Source organism: Wallemia mellicola, assembly GCF_000263375.1.
Source record: "Wallemia mellicola CBS 633.66 unplaced genomic scaffold WALSEscaffold_3, whole genome shotgun sequence".
NCBI lineage: Eukaryota > Fungi > Basidiomycota > Wallemiomycetes > Wallemiales > Wallemiaceae > Wallemia > Wallemia mellicola.
In genome coordinates, this window is record NW_006531960.1 from 43,542 (window position 1) to 58,522 (window position 14,981).

Below are 14,981 nucleotides of genomic sequence, written 5' to 3' on the forward strand. Positions count from 1 at the left end.
TAAGATCGAAACATCACAAAATACAGTCGCATAATAACCATGCCTATAATCTATATCATTCTTAGATGAATACAGTCTTTGAATTATGATATTCAATGCATATGAAACATTATCGAATTATCGCTTTAGCCAGATAACACAGGCTCAAGAGTTTGGATATCTTTGTTCTGATTTGAGATGATCCAAAAGTAAGCAATGATACTGCCTAATAAGATGGATGCATCCTCTCGATGAAGTAGAAGCATTAAATAAAGCTTAAGGGTCAAATTCTACAAAATAACCAAATAACCAAATGCCTACGTAACGAACAAGTCAGTTTTCTTTGAATTTCATTTCTCTACATGAATTTCCATTTGCTCATCACATGCATTTGGTTTTATCTATAATTTATACAATCATCATTACTTAGCCTCAGTTGCCTCTGGATCTGGGGTTGGATCTATCTCCTTTAATGAAATTTTGACACCACTGTTTGACAGTCTAATGAGTGTCTCATCGTATGGTAGCTTAGATGCTAGTAATTTGACAGCACCTTGTAAAACATCAGCGGCAGGTAGCTCTATTTTAGTAATATCATAATCATCCGCGCGTGTAGGCCCAATCTAGTAGATAAAATTAGAGAGTCCTAGTGCAATAGAAGATTTACACCTACATTAATCATTAAAACTTGTTTTTTTGCCTCTATAGCTTGTTTGATCAACCTGAAAGCAGAATATGTCGCCAGTGAACTACCAATAACAAGTATTCTGTCAGCATCGTGAATAGCCTTTACACTTTCCTCTTTCTGTCGGACGTCCAACGATTCACCGAAGAAAACAACGTCAGGTTTATAAAATGCTCGAATATCATCCTCCAAACCATTCGGATTAGGTATTTTAAACATTTCATAAGTTAGCCCACTTGGTAACTCAACATCACCATCAGGATTTTGTTTTAATTTTGTCTGAGAATTAGCAAACTCCAGCCAATTAGGGTTGAGTGCTGCTAATTCTGTTTGAAGCTCCGAGCGTAATTTCTTTGGATGGTTTGGGTAATTCGGGACAACTGCAAAGTTCAGTGTACCATGCAATTCCAATATCCGATCATCTGGGTTGAGTAAATCCGTTGATGCTCTATGATGGAGTCTATCTACGTTCTGACAGGTTTATTGTGAGATGTGGAATTTATTGTCTTGTCAAACCTACTTGAGTTACTAATTTGTCTACCAAGTTCATGTATTGTAAAGCTGCTACATTGTAATGGACTCTATTCGGTAGAGCATGCTGTACTGGGATATAACCGAAGAATGATCGTGCCCCTATATATTATAAGTTAATGGGGGAGGTGATAACATCCACCCAACCCACAGTATCGCTGTCTGAATAGTCTTCCTTCCTCAGAATCCTCCATAAACTAAATATTTTTAGCTTTATATTTCATATATATCACCTCTACACACCTCATGATAGAAAATTGGACGATACCTTCTTCGAAGTTAAACTAGTTGTGGCAATTATTTCTCACTCACTTCTTGTGTAGCTCATAATGACCTTGATTACCTCTATAAGCTCTAATTCCACTTTCTACACTCGCACCCGCTCCACTAACTATCGCAGTCTTCCCTCTACCTTTCTCTTGCGTCAGAAAGGAGGCAACAAGTTCTACAGCTTGATCGTAGGTATATTCCTTCTGATTGCTAGGTTTTTTTGGTTTCGGTATACTCGGTATTTGTAACCTCTTTCCATTTCGCAGTCTGCTGGACATTATTACTGAAATGACGTCGACGTTGTTAGCGAAGAAGTTACAAAAATACATCATTAGAGATTATAAAGATTATTGATAATATAATTGTTTTCATTAACTAAACGTGAAATGTATTCGAAAGAGATTGTTATTAAGACTTTGTACAACTAAAAGTTTCTAATTAGATAAAAGAAGGTGAAAAAAATTAGTGAAAGCGAAGATAATTTGTCTCCTGACAACTTTATGCGAATTCTTGTTGCTCAGACGAGCCTCTTTGGCCGCCCTTCTCAGCGTCAATCCTGAGCGTAGTGTCGCCCAATCCAATACGGTCTAACTCAACCATGATCTCATCTTGTGAGAGTTTTGGCATTTCGTTCGCGACCTTCCAGTAAGTCTTTCCTTCGGTGTAACCAACGGCGAAGATCAAATCAATTTCTTCAAGAGATCTACCAGCTGTTTCTGGATAGAAGAAGTAAATGACTGGAATGAAGAGTAAGTTGAGACCACCTGCAGCTGGTTAGCATGAAGGTGAAAGTTTTAGCGTACTACACACCGAAGAAAGCAAAAGTACCGAAATCGATAGAAGCAAGCATAGGTGGTGTCCACTGGACAACAGCAAAGTTCCAGATCCAGTTGGTCATAGTTGAGACAGCGTTGGCGTTAGTACGGATACGAAGTGGGTTGATTTCAGCTGGATACAACCATGGAAGTTCGAGCCATGTAGCACCGAAGAATCCTAAGAAAAGGAAAAGACCGAGGACGGAACCCTTAATGACTTCTTGTGGATCATGGCCTGAATATTCGTAACCATTGTCTACTCTGTATTGAGGAATCATGCAAGCCATAATCAAAATCATAGACAATCCTTGACCAAGGGAACCATATAAGAACATTTTGCGTCTACCAACGTGTTCGACCAACCAGTATGAACTGTAAGCACACAAGGCGTAAACAATGACATTTACACCACCAAGAATGAGTGCAAGGTTTCTCTCCAAACCGAGACGATCTTGGAAGATGACTGGTGAGAAGTAGATAACAGCGTTACAACCACCAATTTGTTGGCTGTATGGATTAGATAGGCCCAAGTGTTAAGTATCAATCACTCACAAGAATTGGGAAGTAGAACCGAGCCAGACTCTTCTTAAGTGTTGTGTCTTACCTGTGTTGACGTCAGTATTTGTCACATCGACGTGCCAAGATTTTCAATACTTACCACCGGTGAACAAGTCAGTCTTTTTAGCCTTGATTGCTGACATAGCTTTGACAGATTCCTTAATAATATCTGCCTCTTTCGTGGCAATCTTATCATGGACAGGTACGTTATTAAGAGAAGCAACAACCCTCAGACCTTCTTCTTCATGACCATTGACTAGTAACCAACGTGGTGAATCTGGAAGGTAGTAGGCACCTGCGAATAAACCGAAAGCAAAGACAATTTGGAAGGCGATTGGGAATCTCCATGAAACGTCCCTCGCATCATTTCTAACGAATGATAAACCGAAATCGATCCAGTATGCAATAACAGTACCAGTTGCAATCATAGAAGCTTCAATACAGACCAAAAGACCTCTGTTGTGTGATTTGGATGTTTCAGCCTGTGTAATTGTTTATTAATTAAGGAATGAAGTTTTAGAATAATTAACGCACCTGCCATGTTGGAATTGTTGCAGTGTTAATACCATTACCGACACCTGTAACAACTCTACCGACACAGAATTGTTCCGGTGCTTTGTAACCGGCAAAAGCGGTAACTTGAATAACAGCTAAATTAAATTTAGTAAATTTATTATTATAATAAGTAGCATAAAACTTACTACCAATAACCATAATGAAAGCTCCCAAAGCCATCATCTTACATCTACCGAGTTTGTCACCAGCAATAAGTGCGAATAAAGCACCAGCGAGACAACCAAGTTCGTACTGTAAATAGCACGTTAATACTGAGTTATTTTATTACTTTGTTCTCACAATAGAAGTGTATGTTGCTTGAATAAGTGATGCGTATTCATCCGCACCAGCAGGGTCACCAGGGAAGTTGTTTGCCTCCTGGTAGTCCTTGCTAACAGCAGGAAAAACCTCTGCAAACTGGTCTGCAGTAATGATACCAGACATGACACCTTGATCTGTTAAATAGTTTAGCAGATGAGTTACTAACATAAGCTGATACCCCACCATAACCGAAAAGTAAGAAACCGACTGTAGCGGTTGCAGTGATAGCAGCTCCTAACTTGTTACCAGTGAGACCCATAACTTTTGCCTAGTCAACTTTGACAGCCATCGATAAGACCCGACTTACAAGTTGGGACTCCAGATGCATTCTCTGAGATTGGCTGATCAACTTCAGCCTCTTTTTTCTTAAACATTTTTGTGTGCTGGTGGTTGTCAATAAAGAGGATGCTCTCATCAGGGTCGATTATAATTTCATTTTTTTGACTTGGGTCACCTGGACGGGCTGTTTTGTAACTGACGAGGCAGACTCATGTGCTTCATGTGCTAGATATTCGGATGACTTAGATAATAATATGTCGTGCATTAATTTTTACTAAATCTTTATGTATATTGCTTTCCTAATTGGGCCTTCTTTCCAGAATTGGCGTTTCTGTGACAAAAAAGTAACTCCGGCGCTCGGTCCATATCAGCATTTATGCACTAAAAAGATTCCTTAAAAAAGCTGTGTATATATCTTTGAGCTATCATGAGTGTATAGCAATTAATTAGTCTCACCTGAATTTTACCTCAGCATCATTACCAACTTCCTTGATTGCTTCCTGAATTGAGCGAGCCAGGGCAGGGGGTCCGCAAAAAAAGGTGGCTATGTTGGTCTTAAGGTGTGCCTCTCTACCATATAAATAGGTTGAGTTTGGCCGAGTGATTGAAGATTTTAAATCGCTATAAACGCTTCTCCATTCTGGTCTACCGAATCTGGTGCGACACTGTAGATTTGTAAGTGGATCAGACTTGGCACCCCTAAAAGTTTCCATCAGAAATTAATATCTTTCTTGGTGATTGTATCACGTACACATCATTTAATGATATGTTATGAATCATTTCATCCTTCCATTTAGTGAGGTATATGTTGATATTGATGAAGGACGTGTGCTCCTTTTGGCCTTCTTCAATAGTTGTAAGGAGTTTCTTAAACCAAATAAATGATCTTTGCGGGGTTAGCGGGGTAACCTGGAGTATCATTACTGACTCTGTCTCACGGCAGATCCAGTAAAACTCGACCCTCTTTAATACACCAAGCTGCTGGTTGAGTTTGCGATACCTAAAAGAGATTTAAATTACTATTAGTAGTTGTTTTTCACTTACCATAAGCTCTTCAAAATCGATGCAAACGGCGTAACTCCGATACCAGCGCCAATGAGTACTGCTACTTCTTTATTCAGTGCGTTCTACGGGATATGAATGTGTCTGTAATGGTAACTAGGACGTACATCTGCTGGTGCGCCATATGGACCGTCGACCATCAACCTTGGCATCTCGCAGTTGCAAGTGACCTGAGATACATACTCAGAGCTTAGTTGGTCTTGCTTACTGATGCCACTGCCCATTGCAATACCAAAGAGTGGCCCTAAAGATTTGCTGAAATCACCGACTTGCCTAACATGTATAGATGTAAAGTCATCCTCTGGTGCACTATTGTGAATTAGTGAATGTTTACAAACAGGTTTAAACGAACGATGTGATCGTGAACTAGAAAATGTCAAGGCTGCCGGCATGTCATGTGATGTGACGACTTACTGGATGCCACTGGAACTTTGATAACTCGGGCAGCTGAATCCAAATATACTGGCCACTTTTGTATCTTAGATGGATGTTAAAGGTAAATATCGGTCTGCCAAGCTCTCCCACTTCAAAGATGGCTAGAAAAGCAATGTCAAATCGATATGACATAACATAATGCGTATAAAACACGCACTTTCTCAAACCTGATCTCGATCGTATTTCCAGGGTGTACAAATACATTGGTAATGTTCGTTTTGAAAAAGCGTGCTCTGATCTCGATGAATACACGTTCGAAAATGTATGCGATGAAAGGCCACTATTTAAGCTGCATAAACGATAGTTACCGGAGTTTATTAACTTACTATGATAAACCTCCAGCTACAAGGGACATTAGTTGGCCTTTAAATCGCGGGAAACAAACCTTTCGTAACCTAGACAATGTTCAGTCGAATAGAAGGGAAAGCTATTGCGAAAATCAGGCTGAGGAGAATCGCGTACAAAACATCCCGTTGCATGTGTGAAGAGTGAAAGCATGAAAATTAGAGCTGTGATTTGGTGAATATACCAAAACAGTTCAAATTTCTGGTGCCTGATTGTTACATGTGCAGCTGAGTACAGCAGGAACATTGCAAGCATCCTAGCATGGTCAGCGCGCTCGTGTTTAAACGTCCAACTAACATCACGTGTCCAGTTATGCCGCCTGCTTGTGTGTAATGAATCTGCCAAGCTGCAACAGGACGTAATTCTGCGAGTTGCATGAGGTACAATTAGCAAACCAAAAACCTACGCATTCTCTCTACATTGATGAAGTTCACCTGATACAATTAGCAAACGCGTGTTTGAGAAACTGCTTAACTCACATAATGAGCAGTGACGTGTACTATTGTCCAGAAAAGTAACATATACGCAACTTGCTTATGGAACCAACTGTAGAATTCAATTAAGTAGTTAATTTGAAGACTTTCACCTACATATTCTCATCAAGTGGGACGGCAGGGCCGAGGTACGAACGAACGAGATGGATAACGTTTCTAAGCACTTAGATGGGTGTTAAAACAGGCACTTAGCTAGCTAGCTGCTCACTTGGGAGTAAAATAAGTCCACCATCTAGTGCGAGTACTAAACCAGCACCTCTGCTGACCCAAACTGAGAGTTTCAACTTATTCAAGGCAGCGAGCCTGTCGTCTGCCTGTTGTGTGTACCAGCCATATACGAACTGCTTTATTGGTTATCCTCTACGCAGTGCATCTCTCTATGAACCTACCAATGCAACATGAACACCATAAAAGACTAACTAAAACGCGTGAAAAAGATGAAAGGTAAATGGTACGCCCCTACGCAGAATAGCGCAGCCTTCACTGTGAATTTATTCTTTAAATTTCTCAACATCATGATCATCAGTCGCTTTAGACAAATCGTTACGACGAGGGTGTTACTTATGAAAATTTTGTCCTACATCTAGAATATTAAACATACAATAAAATACTATGACAATAATAATACTTAATTAATCTGAATCGCTGCCGTACCCCGCTAAACCCCCTAAACCATTAGTTGGTTTGCTCGCCACGGCGACCGCCGTTGGTTTGGATGCGCGCAACTGTGCGAGTTTGTTTATTGCCTGTATTGATGTACCCGATAGAAGGCCTTTGTCTTGCGGTTGCTGACTATGCTGGTGGCCCTGAACAGGTGTTACTTCGTCTGCGTCATCCTGTTCATCGTCCTCTTCTTGTCCATTTGTAATATATTCCACAGGAGGAGGTGGTGGTAAACCATTTTGGAGAGCTTCCATCTGTCTTGTGGCGTGAATAAGCTCTGTGTCCATCGCCAACCTCTTCGTAACTTTTTCAGTTCCTTCTTCTGCGGCTCTTTTGCGATCTTCATCGATGGCATCTGCCTTTGGATCCTCAGTAGCCCATCTAACGTTGAGCGTTTCTCCTTCATCGAGTGATTGACTTCCCATGGCTTCTTTAGCAAATTGAGCGTTGCATTCGTTTTTAAACTTGACGAATCCACATCCTCTACCGTGCAACACCCGCACTAATAGTATGTAAGTGACTTATTCAATAAAACATACTCAACATACCCTTCTCAATTTCACCGAATTCACCAAAGTGCTTTATCAACTGGTTCTCACCTCTACCTTCACCGTATTCTGCCATTCTACCGATATAAAGTGTTGTATTCTGTCTGCTGAAACTACCAACGCCGCTCATATCATCCCTGTAACTCGCGTGCTTCTCTCTTCCAAAAACGTCCCTTGATAAGTCATGTAAAATGTTTTGGGGGCGTGGCAATCTATGCAGATATTGACATTGTGCGCTAATTAAGTTATTAGCAAAAGAACTGACTACGTATGATGATCAACTCACCCAAGTGGACAACATCCTCTAGCGAAGAAGAGACAGTAAGTTTTCGCGCCACTAGCATCTGCTCTTGTATATCCTGAATCTTTCGTGAGATCCAACCTCGTCTGAGCATGTTCTTTACTATGTATAATGCTTAGTAATTATCTAAATGATGAATAAAGAGCACCCACGTATTCGTTGAATCCTCATAATCACCACCAGCCCATTTGTTATACCAAATGTCTATATAATCGTTAAAATATCTCAAATATCATCATCATATCAACTTACTATAAGTAAAACCAGTTTGTGCAATTTCAGGCTTTTTCAATTGTCCAGGTTCTACTTGCCTTCTAGCAGGCTGTACTAACCTTTTTGCTTTTGGCTGAGATGTGCTCATCGTTGCGGTTTAAGAGTATCTTATACTGAAACTACCAAGATGGCACCAAAAAGACCAGCTGGTTTAGGTGCAGCTAGTAAAGCTAAAAAGAACAAACAGGAGGAGCCAAATAAAGAAGAAAGATCGAATGTAGTACCACCTACACAGGAAGATACAGAAGATGGTGACGATTGGTTAGATTTATTAGAATTATGGGAGAAATGTAAAACTAGCTTGAATAGTCAGTATAACTGTATAAATCTAGTATAACTTTCTAATTCAACAATACAGGTAATGAACCAGCATCAAGCGCACCCTTGCTTAGAGGAATTTTACATGAAACAAGTCGTTTGGTTGATCTAAACGGAACAGATTTATCTGGATTTAAAAGTGTATCTGAAAATGGAGAGGAACTTCAGGTTTCTGTATCGCACTTCAGATTGATTTTGGCTTCTGCCTTATTGGAACTTGGTATTTTAATATCAGCATCTGCAAGATTTAATGAAAAGGATAGCCTTGCAGCGGAAGGAGAACCAAAGACAGGCTCACCATTCTTCTTTAGAGCGTATTCAGTCGCTAAGACAGTTGAGGATCAAGTTTTTATTGAAGATTCTGAATTAGTCGCTGGTAGATGCGCAGCGGAGTATCTCAAAGAGCGTACAGCATCTGGAGAGACAAGCAACGATCCAGATGATGAGCTTAAAGAGGAATCTAATCAACAACTTTTAGAAATCGCTACTGAGAGCATCTCAAAATGCAATTTAGACACGAAATCTCCAACCTTGTTACTATCTTTGGGTTCTTTATTATCAACACTCGAAGAAGATATCATCAATATTGAAAATCCATCAACGGCATTATCAATCTTCGAAACTGCACTTAAAAAAGCAGATAATACACAGACAAAGTTTGAACTACTCATTGGAAAAGCCAGAGTGTTGGTTTCGCGTGGTGGATATGTTATAGACAAGTTGTTTGACGAAGAAGACCCATCTGGTAAATCAAAAGTGGAAGGATATGTTCAACAGACGGTGAATGAGTTAAGAGTAGGTGAGTAGAGGTCTTCCATAACGCTCAAGTGTTAATACTCACAATTTGCAAGCAATCAATAGCTTAGAAGAAGCTCAAAACATGTCAGACGACCTTGAAGTAGGCGAAAGTGAAGCAAACGAGCTTACATCTTTAGTAAGTACTTGAAAGTTTATATAAACAGTCTAATGCCTTTATTAGCTCAAGGAAGCGATGATTTTCCTCGCCAACTTGCTTCCAGAAGGTGAAGAGCAGGAAGAACTATTCAAGAAGGCAGGCGTAGAAGACGAGGAAGAAGACGAGGAAGAAGACGAGGAAGCTTAATGGCTAGGAATATCCATAGTACATATTTAATATTATTTAAATGAATTGTTATTTGTAATATCTCACCACCATCAGTAGTGAAATATAAACGCGGAAATATGTCAATACAGGCAGCAGAGTATGCAGAATATGAAGGATTAGTGCTAGATATGCAAACTAGGCTGCTTGATTGCGCGATTACTGAGATAATTCAGGAGATATCAGATGTCGATGATATCGTCAGGAGATCTACAGAATATCTGAGAGATAAAGGTGTGTAGATATATATTTCACTTATAACACCACCTAAACCCCAATATGTAGCTACTATATTTCGCTTCCTAAAGGTCGGTTACATTTACGGCTACATCATCACACAGCTGATAACAAATCGCAGAAATCACATTATAAAGAGGAGGAAACGTATGAGAGAATAAAAAATCATTTGATAATAAGGTTGCAATCAAATTTAGATCAGCTCGACCAACCGGCATTATTGGAAGTTGACGATGGGAGCGAATGTCCGGTGGGGTACTTCTTGAAGGATATACGTGAAAGCAGAGGCAGATTGGTGTTAGTTGTGTCTTTGTCGAAGGTTCTACCGCGACATGATGACATCGATAACGGTGATGATGATGATGATGATAATGACACTTTTGATGAGATTAAGGAGAGTATTCTCTATTTATGGGAAATGGGACGTAAAATGATGCACCATCATGCTATACAAGATGGTTCATATGACAATTACTTGGATTTCTTGACAGTTATAGACGCCTCAGGTGCAAGTATGTCGAATATTGTATGTCTATACACTCTTATCGAATAACCCTCTTATCACAACATAGCATTACGAGCTCGTTAAATTCTTTGTCGATATCATATCGGCGCATTTCCCTAACACAAGTAAACAAAGTGGGTCGTGATTTTTAATAATGACAAACTGACAATATCATCTAAAGTTATTGTTCTGAACAGTAAGGTTTGGACTAACACTCTCTGGACAGTAGCCAAGCCATTACTTCCAAAGAAGATTGTCGAGAGAATATCATTCCCCAACAAAACCAAGTTATGTGAGTTGTTTGACATCAATAAGCTGCCTTCCCGTGAGTCAAACCAAATAAACTGAAGAGTGTCAGCTAACTCAACAGATCTCGGCGGGAAGAAAGATTATGATAGTGTATCAGATTACGGAATAACGAAGATGAAATCACAACTACCTTCACATAACTCCTCTAGAACTACATTATGGTATACACCTAATGCATCCCCGCGACAGACTCCAAGTATTACACCAGCTAGTTCGCAGACGAACATTCCAGCGATTGTTAACAAGATACCAAATTTTCCATTGAAGATACGAAAGGGAACTAAAAATAATGATACCAGAAAGTCGGTGAGAGTTTATGACATACTTGGCTACAAAGAACGAATAGCTACATGGCATAAGGATAGACTGGCTGATAATATTGTCGATCGTGACGCAGACAATGGATTGAAGACTCCCATTTCAGCGTCTAGTGGTGTTGGTACGCCTGTAACAGTACTCGATAGATACAGCTACCTAAATCCGAGATATGGAGTAAGTATAAGACACTTTAAATGCCCAATTAACGGACCGTAAAGTATAAAACTATATACAAGATTAGCAAGAGTAATGGAAAGCTGACGATAGAATCGAAGCCAGTAATGATGGACTTGATAGTAACTTTGCTGCATTTAACACTAAGGAGATACTCGAAGTGGATCAAAGTGGCTAGTTTATTATTCATCATACTCATACGACAAAAAGTAAGCTAGAAGAGAAGAGAATAAATAATAAATAAGATTAAATGATGTTAAAAGTTAAAAAGGATATATATTTAATTTATTTATTATAAAGATATCAAATTTTGAATTCTTGCCTCGAGATGAGAGTTTTTGATGGAATACGCTTTCTTAGTGACAATCTCGGTAAGTTGAATAGAGAAAGTTGAATTTGAGTATTAAATTAAATAGGTGGTCTTAAAGGAAGATGCTCATTAGCAAAGTGGGTTTATTTCAGGCTTATATGGTCCATATTGCACATTTGAAGTTTCTAAAAGTGTATAGCAAATCAGTTATATCTAACTATAATGTGGAAATATGGGCTATATAACTATTTATTATACTCCATTTACTAACACCAACCTCAGCAAAACCGTAGAGCAATTCTCGAAAACCTTTTCAAGGAAGGTGTTGTCGTCGCTCAAAAGGACTTCGAGATCAAGCACGATGAGATCAACGTACCAAACCTTGAAGTCATCAAGTTAATGCAATCATTGACTTCAAAGGGTTACGTTAAGACTCAATTCTCATGGCAATGGTACTACTACACTCTCACCCCAGAAGGTTTAGACTACCTTAGAGAGTACCTCCACCTTCCATCTGAGATTGTTCCAAACACTCACCGTAAAGCCCAAAGACCATCAAGACCTGCACAAGTCAGACAACAAGGTGAAGGCTTCAGATCAGGTAGAGATGACCGTGACTCTTACCGTCGCGCTGATGCTAAGGAAGGTGCTGACGCTGGTTACCGTCCACGTTTCGTGAGTGAAAATTTATCGCCCCAAAAATTTTATTCTAACCAAGCTACTCTAGGGCGGCGTTGGTCGTGGTGCTCCACGTGCTTAAATTTAAGTACAATTGTTGTCGATTTAATCAGTTTGTAAATTTTATTTACATACTAAATGAAAAAACATATAATTGTTTACGACTGCTATGACGAGTGATAAGGAGAACAAATATCAATAAATATATACAGCAACTACAATATTTAGTTGTTTAAAGGGTTGAAAGTGAAAATAGATAATTAAATGAAGTGTTCAAGAAATATTTCAATTAGTAATTCAAAGGTAATTATTCTGCTAATACGTCTCTCTCAAGCACCACCATGCTAAGCCTTTCTTGATGCTCTCAATGGCTTGTTTTCTGGCTTATCATATGAGACTTTCTTCTCGTCATTCTTCTCTGTCACATGATTGACATGATTGACCTGCTCGTTAACTGCCTTTTGAAGTTCACTTTCTGTCTTGGTGACAGCCTCTTGTAATGAGCGAAGGACAGGAACAGCTGGAGAGCATTAATAAATCGTTTATTTATGTAAAATTTATCGCCCACCATTATCATTGATGTAATCACCAATACGCATAGCTTTCTCTTTAGCGGTGAATTCTTTGTTGGCTGCAATACCACTCAAGTCATTGTATGTTTCTTGTAACTTATTGAAGGCAGGTGTGACGTTTCTTCTTGAGTCTTCTGGTATCTTTTTTGCTCTCTCCTCTACCTTCTCCTTCTCATTACGAAGAATAGTTAATAATTCATTAGTACGCTCCTCAACGTTAGTTCTTGAATCAAGAATAGCTTGCTTAAAAGAAACAGCTTGATTTGAGACATAATCAGCGGATTTATCAATCCAGTCGTTAGATTGACGTAATCTGTTAAGCTGCTCAGTTGATACACTACTTAAGTAATCTGTAACCTCATTCTTGAGTATAATCGTACGCTTCGTAGGTGATAATTCATTCTTATTTGATTGATTCTGAGATGGGATGAATCGATGGACAAAATTCTCAATCTGCATCAAAATTGGAGTAATGATGCTGTTGTTGAGGCGTTCCCTTGAGTCGAAGATTGGCTGTTTAACGTCATTGTAGATTTCTCCCCCGTGTTTATTGAACGGGTATGGCCAGAATGATTCTGCGAGTTTCAAAAGTTGAAGACTGTAAACGTCCAACACTTGAACAGGCCTGTGGAGAGGGCCTCTTACGATTGGTGAGCTGACGCCTACTGCAACGTTATAGCCACGTTCCCATACACTGTTAGCCAGTGGATATTTGTGAAGCAAATCGTTGCTAAAGTCGAGCGTGTCCTTTACTAAAGAAATAGAGAATAAACGGTCAATTGACTCGAAGTGCTCTCTTTGCCCTGGATTTTCGACCATCGTGGTTTTAGTCTGAGTTGTTTGTTTATTTCCCCATACGGAACTAGTGGGAGGACGAGATATGAATAAATGTGAAAATGAAGATAAGAATATTCAAATATTTCTATAGTACTACCTTCAACCTTCTTTAACTTATATATACAAATGTATATTAGTTTCCCACATTCACTAAACAAAAATCTAGACCGATCTTATAGACTTAATAAACAACGTGCATGCATATATAATTAAATATAATCTAAACAGATTTGTTTTTACGACGATCTTGTACACCCTTGCGGAGATTATCTAATACCGTTACTGTTGTCTCCCAATCGATGCAAGCATCTGTGATAGACTTTCCGTATTCTAATCCTGTAGGACCCTCAGCTGGAACATTTTGACGGCCGTCCTTAATGTTTGATTCCATCATAACACCGACAATTCTCTGAGCATGCTCGTCTCCGCTGCTAATTTGATCAACAATATCTTGTGCGACGATGGCTTGTCTAGCGTGTTGCTTTGAGCTGTTTCCATGTGAACAGTCAATCATAATCTTTGGTGTGAGTCCAGCCTTAGCGAGTTGTGCTGCTGCCAATTCGACATGTGGTCGCTCATAATTTGGTGTTTTACCTCCTCGAAGAATGACGTGACCGTAAGGGTTACCGTTAGATTCAACAATAGCAGCCAAACCTTGCTTAGTAACAGATAAGAAAGTGTGTGGAGATTGGGATGATCTGATAGCATCAATGGAAACTTGAACATTACCATCTGTACCATTCTTGAAGCCGATTGGCATGGATAAACCAGATGCAAGTTCTCTATGTACTTGTGATTCTGTTGTTCTGGCACCGATAGCACCCCATGAACTAACATCTGCTGTGAATTGTGGTGTAATGGTATCAAGGAATTCACACGCAGTTGGCATACCCAAACCGACAACATCTAAGAGTAATTTTCTACCAATTCTCAAACCTTTGTTTATCTCGTTTGTGTCATTCAAGAATGGATCGTTTATGAGACCCTTCCAGCCAACTGTAGTGCGTGGCTTCTCGAAGTATGTTCTAGCGATGATACAGAGATCCTCTTTAGCATTATCTGCGTATCCTTTGAGAAGTTTGACGTATTCTAATGCTGCTTCTGGATCGTGCATTGAGCATGGACCAACAATGACGAGTAGCCTATCATCTTTACCCTGTTTGAAATCAATATTTAGTTATTTATTGTATACTTTGTATTGACCCACAGAAACTATATTTTCAGCTTCTTTTCTGCCTTTGTCTACAATTTTTGCCAATTCATCCGTCAATGGAAGATCTTCATAGAGAATTTGCGGAGGAATCAGGGGTCTGATGCGCTTTATGCCTGTATTAAATGTAAGTTGACTGTGCTTGAGACGCTTATGGGGCCTCCCACGCTGGTCATCCAATGCATTTAATGTCGTATGCGTCATGGCGTTTGTGAAGAAGGCACTCCTACAGTGTGGGTTCAAATATCTCAAGTATGACTCAGATTATATGACTCATTT

General features: G+C 39.4%; 9 protein-coding genes across 9 annotated transcripts; 3 read left to right on the top strand and 6 right to left on the bottom strand.

Annotated features, from left to right (window-relative positions):
* Nucleotides 1–167: 167 nt before the first annotated feature.
* Nucleotides 168–1,773, bottom strand: WALSEDRAFT_59445 (DHS-like NAD/FAD-binding domain-containing protein). Its single transcript, XM_006956473.1, has 6 exons — nucleotides 1,508–1,773; nucleotides 1,439–1,463; nucleotides 1,347–1,392; nucleotides 1,185–1,297; nucleotides 653–1,135; nucleotides 168–602 (listed from the first exon to the last, which is right to left on the bottom strand). Exons 1-6 carry the CDS (start codon nucleotides 1,741–1,743, stop codon nucleotides 402–404), a joined length of 1,104 nt encoding a protein of 367 aa, XP_006956535.1. The 5' UTR covers nucleotides 1,744–1,773; the 3' UTR covers nucleotides 168–401.
* Nucleotides 1,774–1,868: 95 nt separating this feature from the next.
* WALSEDRAFT_31316 (general substrate transporter) lies at nucleotides 1,869–4,101 on the bottom strand. Its single transcript, XM_006956474.1, has 9 exons — nucleotides 4,022–4,101; nucleotides 3,898–3,975; nucleotides 3,694–3,848; nucleotides 3,540–3,645; nucleotides 3,373–3,488; nucleotides 2,939–3,320; nucleotides 2,833–2,884; nucleotides 2,276–2,787; nucleotides 1,869–2,229 (listed from the first exon to the last, which is right to left on the bottom strand). The coding sequence occupies exons 1-9, from the start codon at nucleotides 4,086–4,088 to the stop codon at nucleotides 1,964–1,966; spliced, it is 1,734 nt and encodes a 577-aa protein (XP_006956536.1). The 5' UTR covers nucleotides 4,089–4,101; the 3' UTR covers nucleotides 1,869–1,963.
* Nucleotides 4,102–4,445: 344 nt separating this feature from the next.
* On the bottom strand, nucleotides 4,446–6,748 carry WALSEDRAFT_15555 (NADPH oxidase A; the record flags this gene model as incomplete). Its single annotated transcript, XM_006956449.1, has 17 exons — nucleotides 4,446–4,692; nucleotides 4,745–4,879; nucleotides 4,922–4,993; nucleotides 5,038–5,120; nucleotides 5,163–5,364; nucleotides 5,408–5,421; nucleotides 5,470–5,533; nucleotides 5,581–5,591; nucleotides 5,648–5,770; nucleotides 5,817–5,832; nucleotides 5,876–6,091; nucleotides 6,133–6,199; nucleotides 6,242–6,269; nucleotides 6,315–6,381; nucleotides 6,426–6,492; nucleotides 6,538–6,670; nucleotides 6,719–6,748. Coding segments are annotated over 17 exons (1,575 nt in total), but the record flags the coding sequence as incomplete, so codon positions are not given.
* Nucleotides 6,749–6,894: 146 nt separating this feature from the next.
* Nucleotides 6,895–8,213, bottom strand: WALSEDRAFT_67452 (hypothetical protein). The gene is made up of 5 exons (XM_006956475.1): nucleotides 8,094–8,213; nucleotides 7,994–8,045; nucleotides 7,827–7,943; nucleotides 7,541–7,776; nucleotides 6,895–7,494 (listed from the first exon to the last, which is right to left on the bottom strand). The coding sequence occupies exons 1-5, from the start codon at nucleotides 8,200–8,202 to the stop codon at nucleotides 6,962–6,964; spliced, it is 1,047 nt and encodes a 348-aa protein (XP_006956537.1). The 5' UTR covers nucleotides 8,203–8,213; the 3' UTR covers nucleotides 6,895–6,961.
* A 28-nt stretch (nucleotides 8,214–8,241) lies between these two features.
* Nucleotides 8,242–9,627, top strand: WALSEDRAFT_67453 (hypothetical protein; the record flags this gene model as incomplete). The annotated part of the gene is made up of 4 exons (XM_006956476.1): nucleotides 8,242–8,422; nucleotides 8,473–9,231; nucleotides 9,284–9,366; nucleotides 9,412–9,627. The coding sequence occupies 4 exons, from the start codon at nucleotides 8,242–8,244 to the stop codon at nucleotides 9,532–9,534; spliced, it is 1,146 nt and encodes a 381-aa protein (XP_006956538.1). The 3' UTR covers nucleotides 9,535–9,627.
* Nucleotides 9,628–9,752: 125 nt separating this feature from the next.
* WALSEDRAFT_59453 (CRAL/TRIO domain-containing protein) lies at nucleotides 9,753–11,363 on the top strand. The gene is made up of 7 exons (XM_006956477.1): nucleotides 9,753–9,786; nucleotides 9,838–9,860; nucleotides 9,911–10,315; nucleotides 10,362–10,428; nucleotides 10,476–10,619; nucleotides 10,665–11,095; nucleotides 11,140–11,363. Exons 3-7 carry the CDS (start codon nucleotides 10,208–10,210, stop codon nucleotides 11,311–11,313), a joined length of 924 nt encoding a protein of 307 aa, XP_006956539.1. The 5' UTR covers nucleotides 9,753–9,786; nucleotides 9,838–9,860; nucleotides 9,911–10,207; the 3' UTR covers nucleotides 11,314–11,363.
* A 159-nt stretch (nucleotides 11,364–11,522) lies between these two features.
* WALSEDRAFT_31319 (40S ribosomal protein) lies at nucleotides 11,523–12,229 on the top strand. The gene is made up of 3 exons (XM_006956478.1): nucleotides 11,523–11,542; nucleotides 11,688–12,080; nucleotides 12,133–12,229. Exons 1-3 carry the CDS (start codon nucleotides 11,528–11,530, stop codon nucleotides 12,163–12,165), a joined length of 441 nt encoding a protein of 146 aa, XP_006956540.1. The 5' UTR covers nucleotides 11,523–11,527; the 3' UTR covers nucleotides 12,166–12,229.
* Nucleotides 12,230–12,266: 37 nt separating this feature from the next.
* Nucleotides 12,267–13,568, bottom strand: WALSEDRAFT_59454 (hypothetical protein). The gene is made up of 2 exons (XM_006956479.1): nucleotides 12,652–13,568; nucleotides 12,267–12,603 (listed from the first exon to the last, which is right to left on the bottom strand). Exons 1-2 carry the CDS (start codon nucleotides 13,472–13,474, stop codon nucleotides 12,428–12,430), a joined length of 999 nt encoding a protein of 332 aa, XP_006956541.1. The 5' UTR covers nucleotides 13,475–13,568; the 3' UTR covers nucleotides 12,267–12,427.
* A 144-nt stretch (nucleotides 13,569–13,712) lies between these two features.
* On the bottom strand, nucleotides 13,713–14,906 carry WALSEDRAFT_15528 (3-deoxy-7-phosphoheptulonate synthase; the record flags this gene model as incomplete). The annotated part of the gene is made up of 2 exons (XM_006956448.1): nucleotides 13,713–14,648; nucleotides 14,700–14,906. 2 exons carry the CDS (start codon nucleotides 14,904–14,906, stop codon nucleotides 13,713–13,715), a joined length of 1,143 nt encoding a protein of 380 aa, XP_006956510.1.
* Between the last annotated feature and the right edge of the window lie 75 nt (nucleotides 14,907–14,981).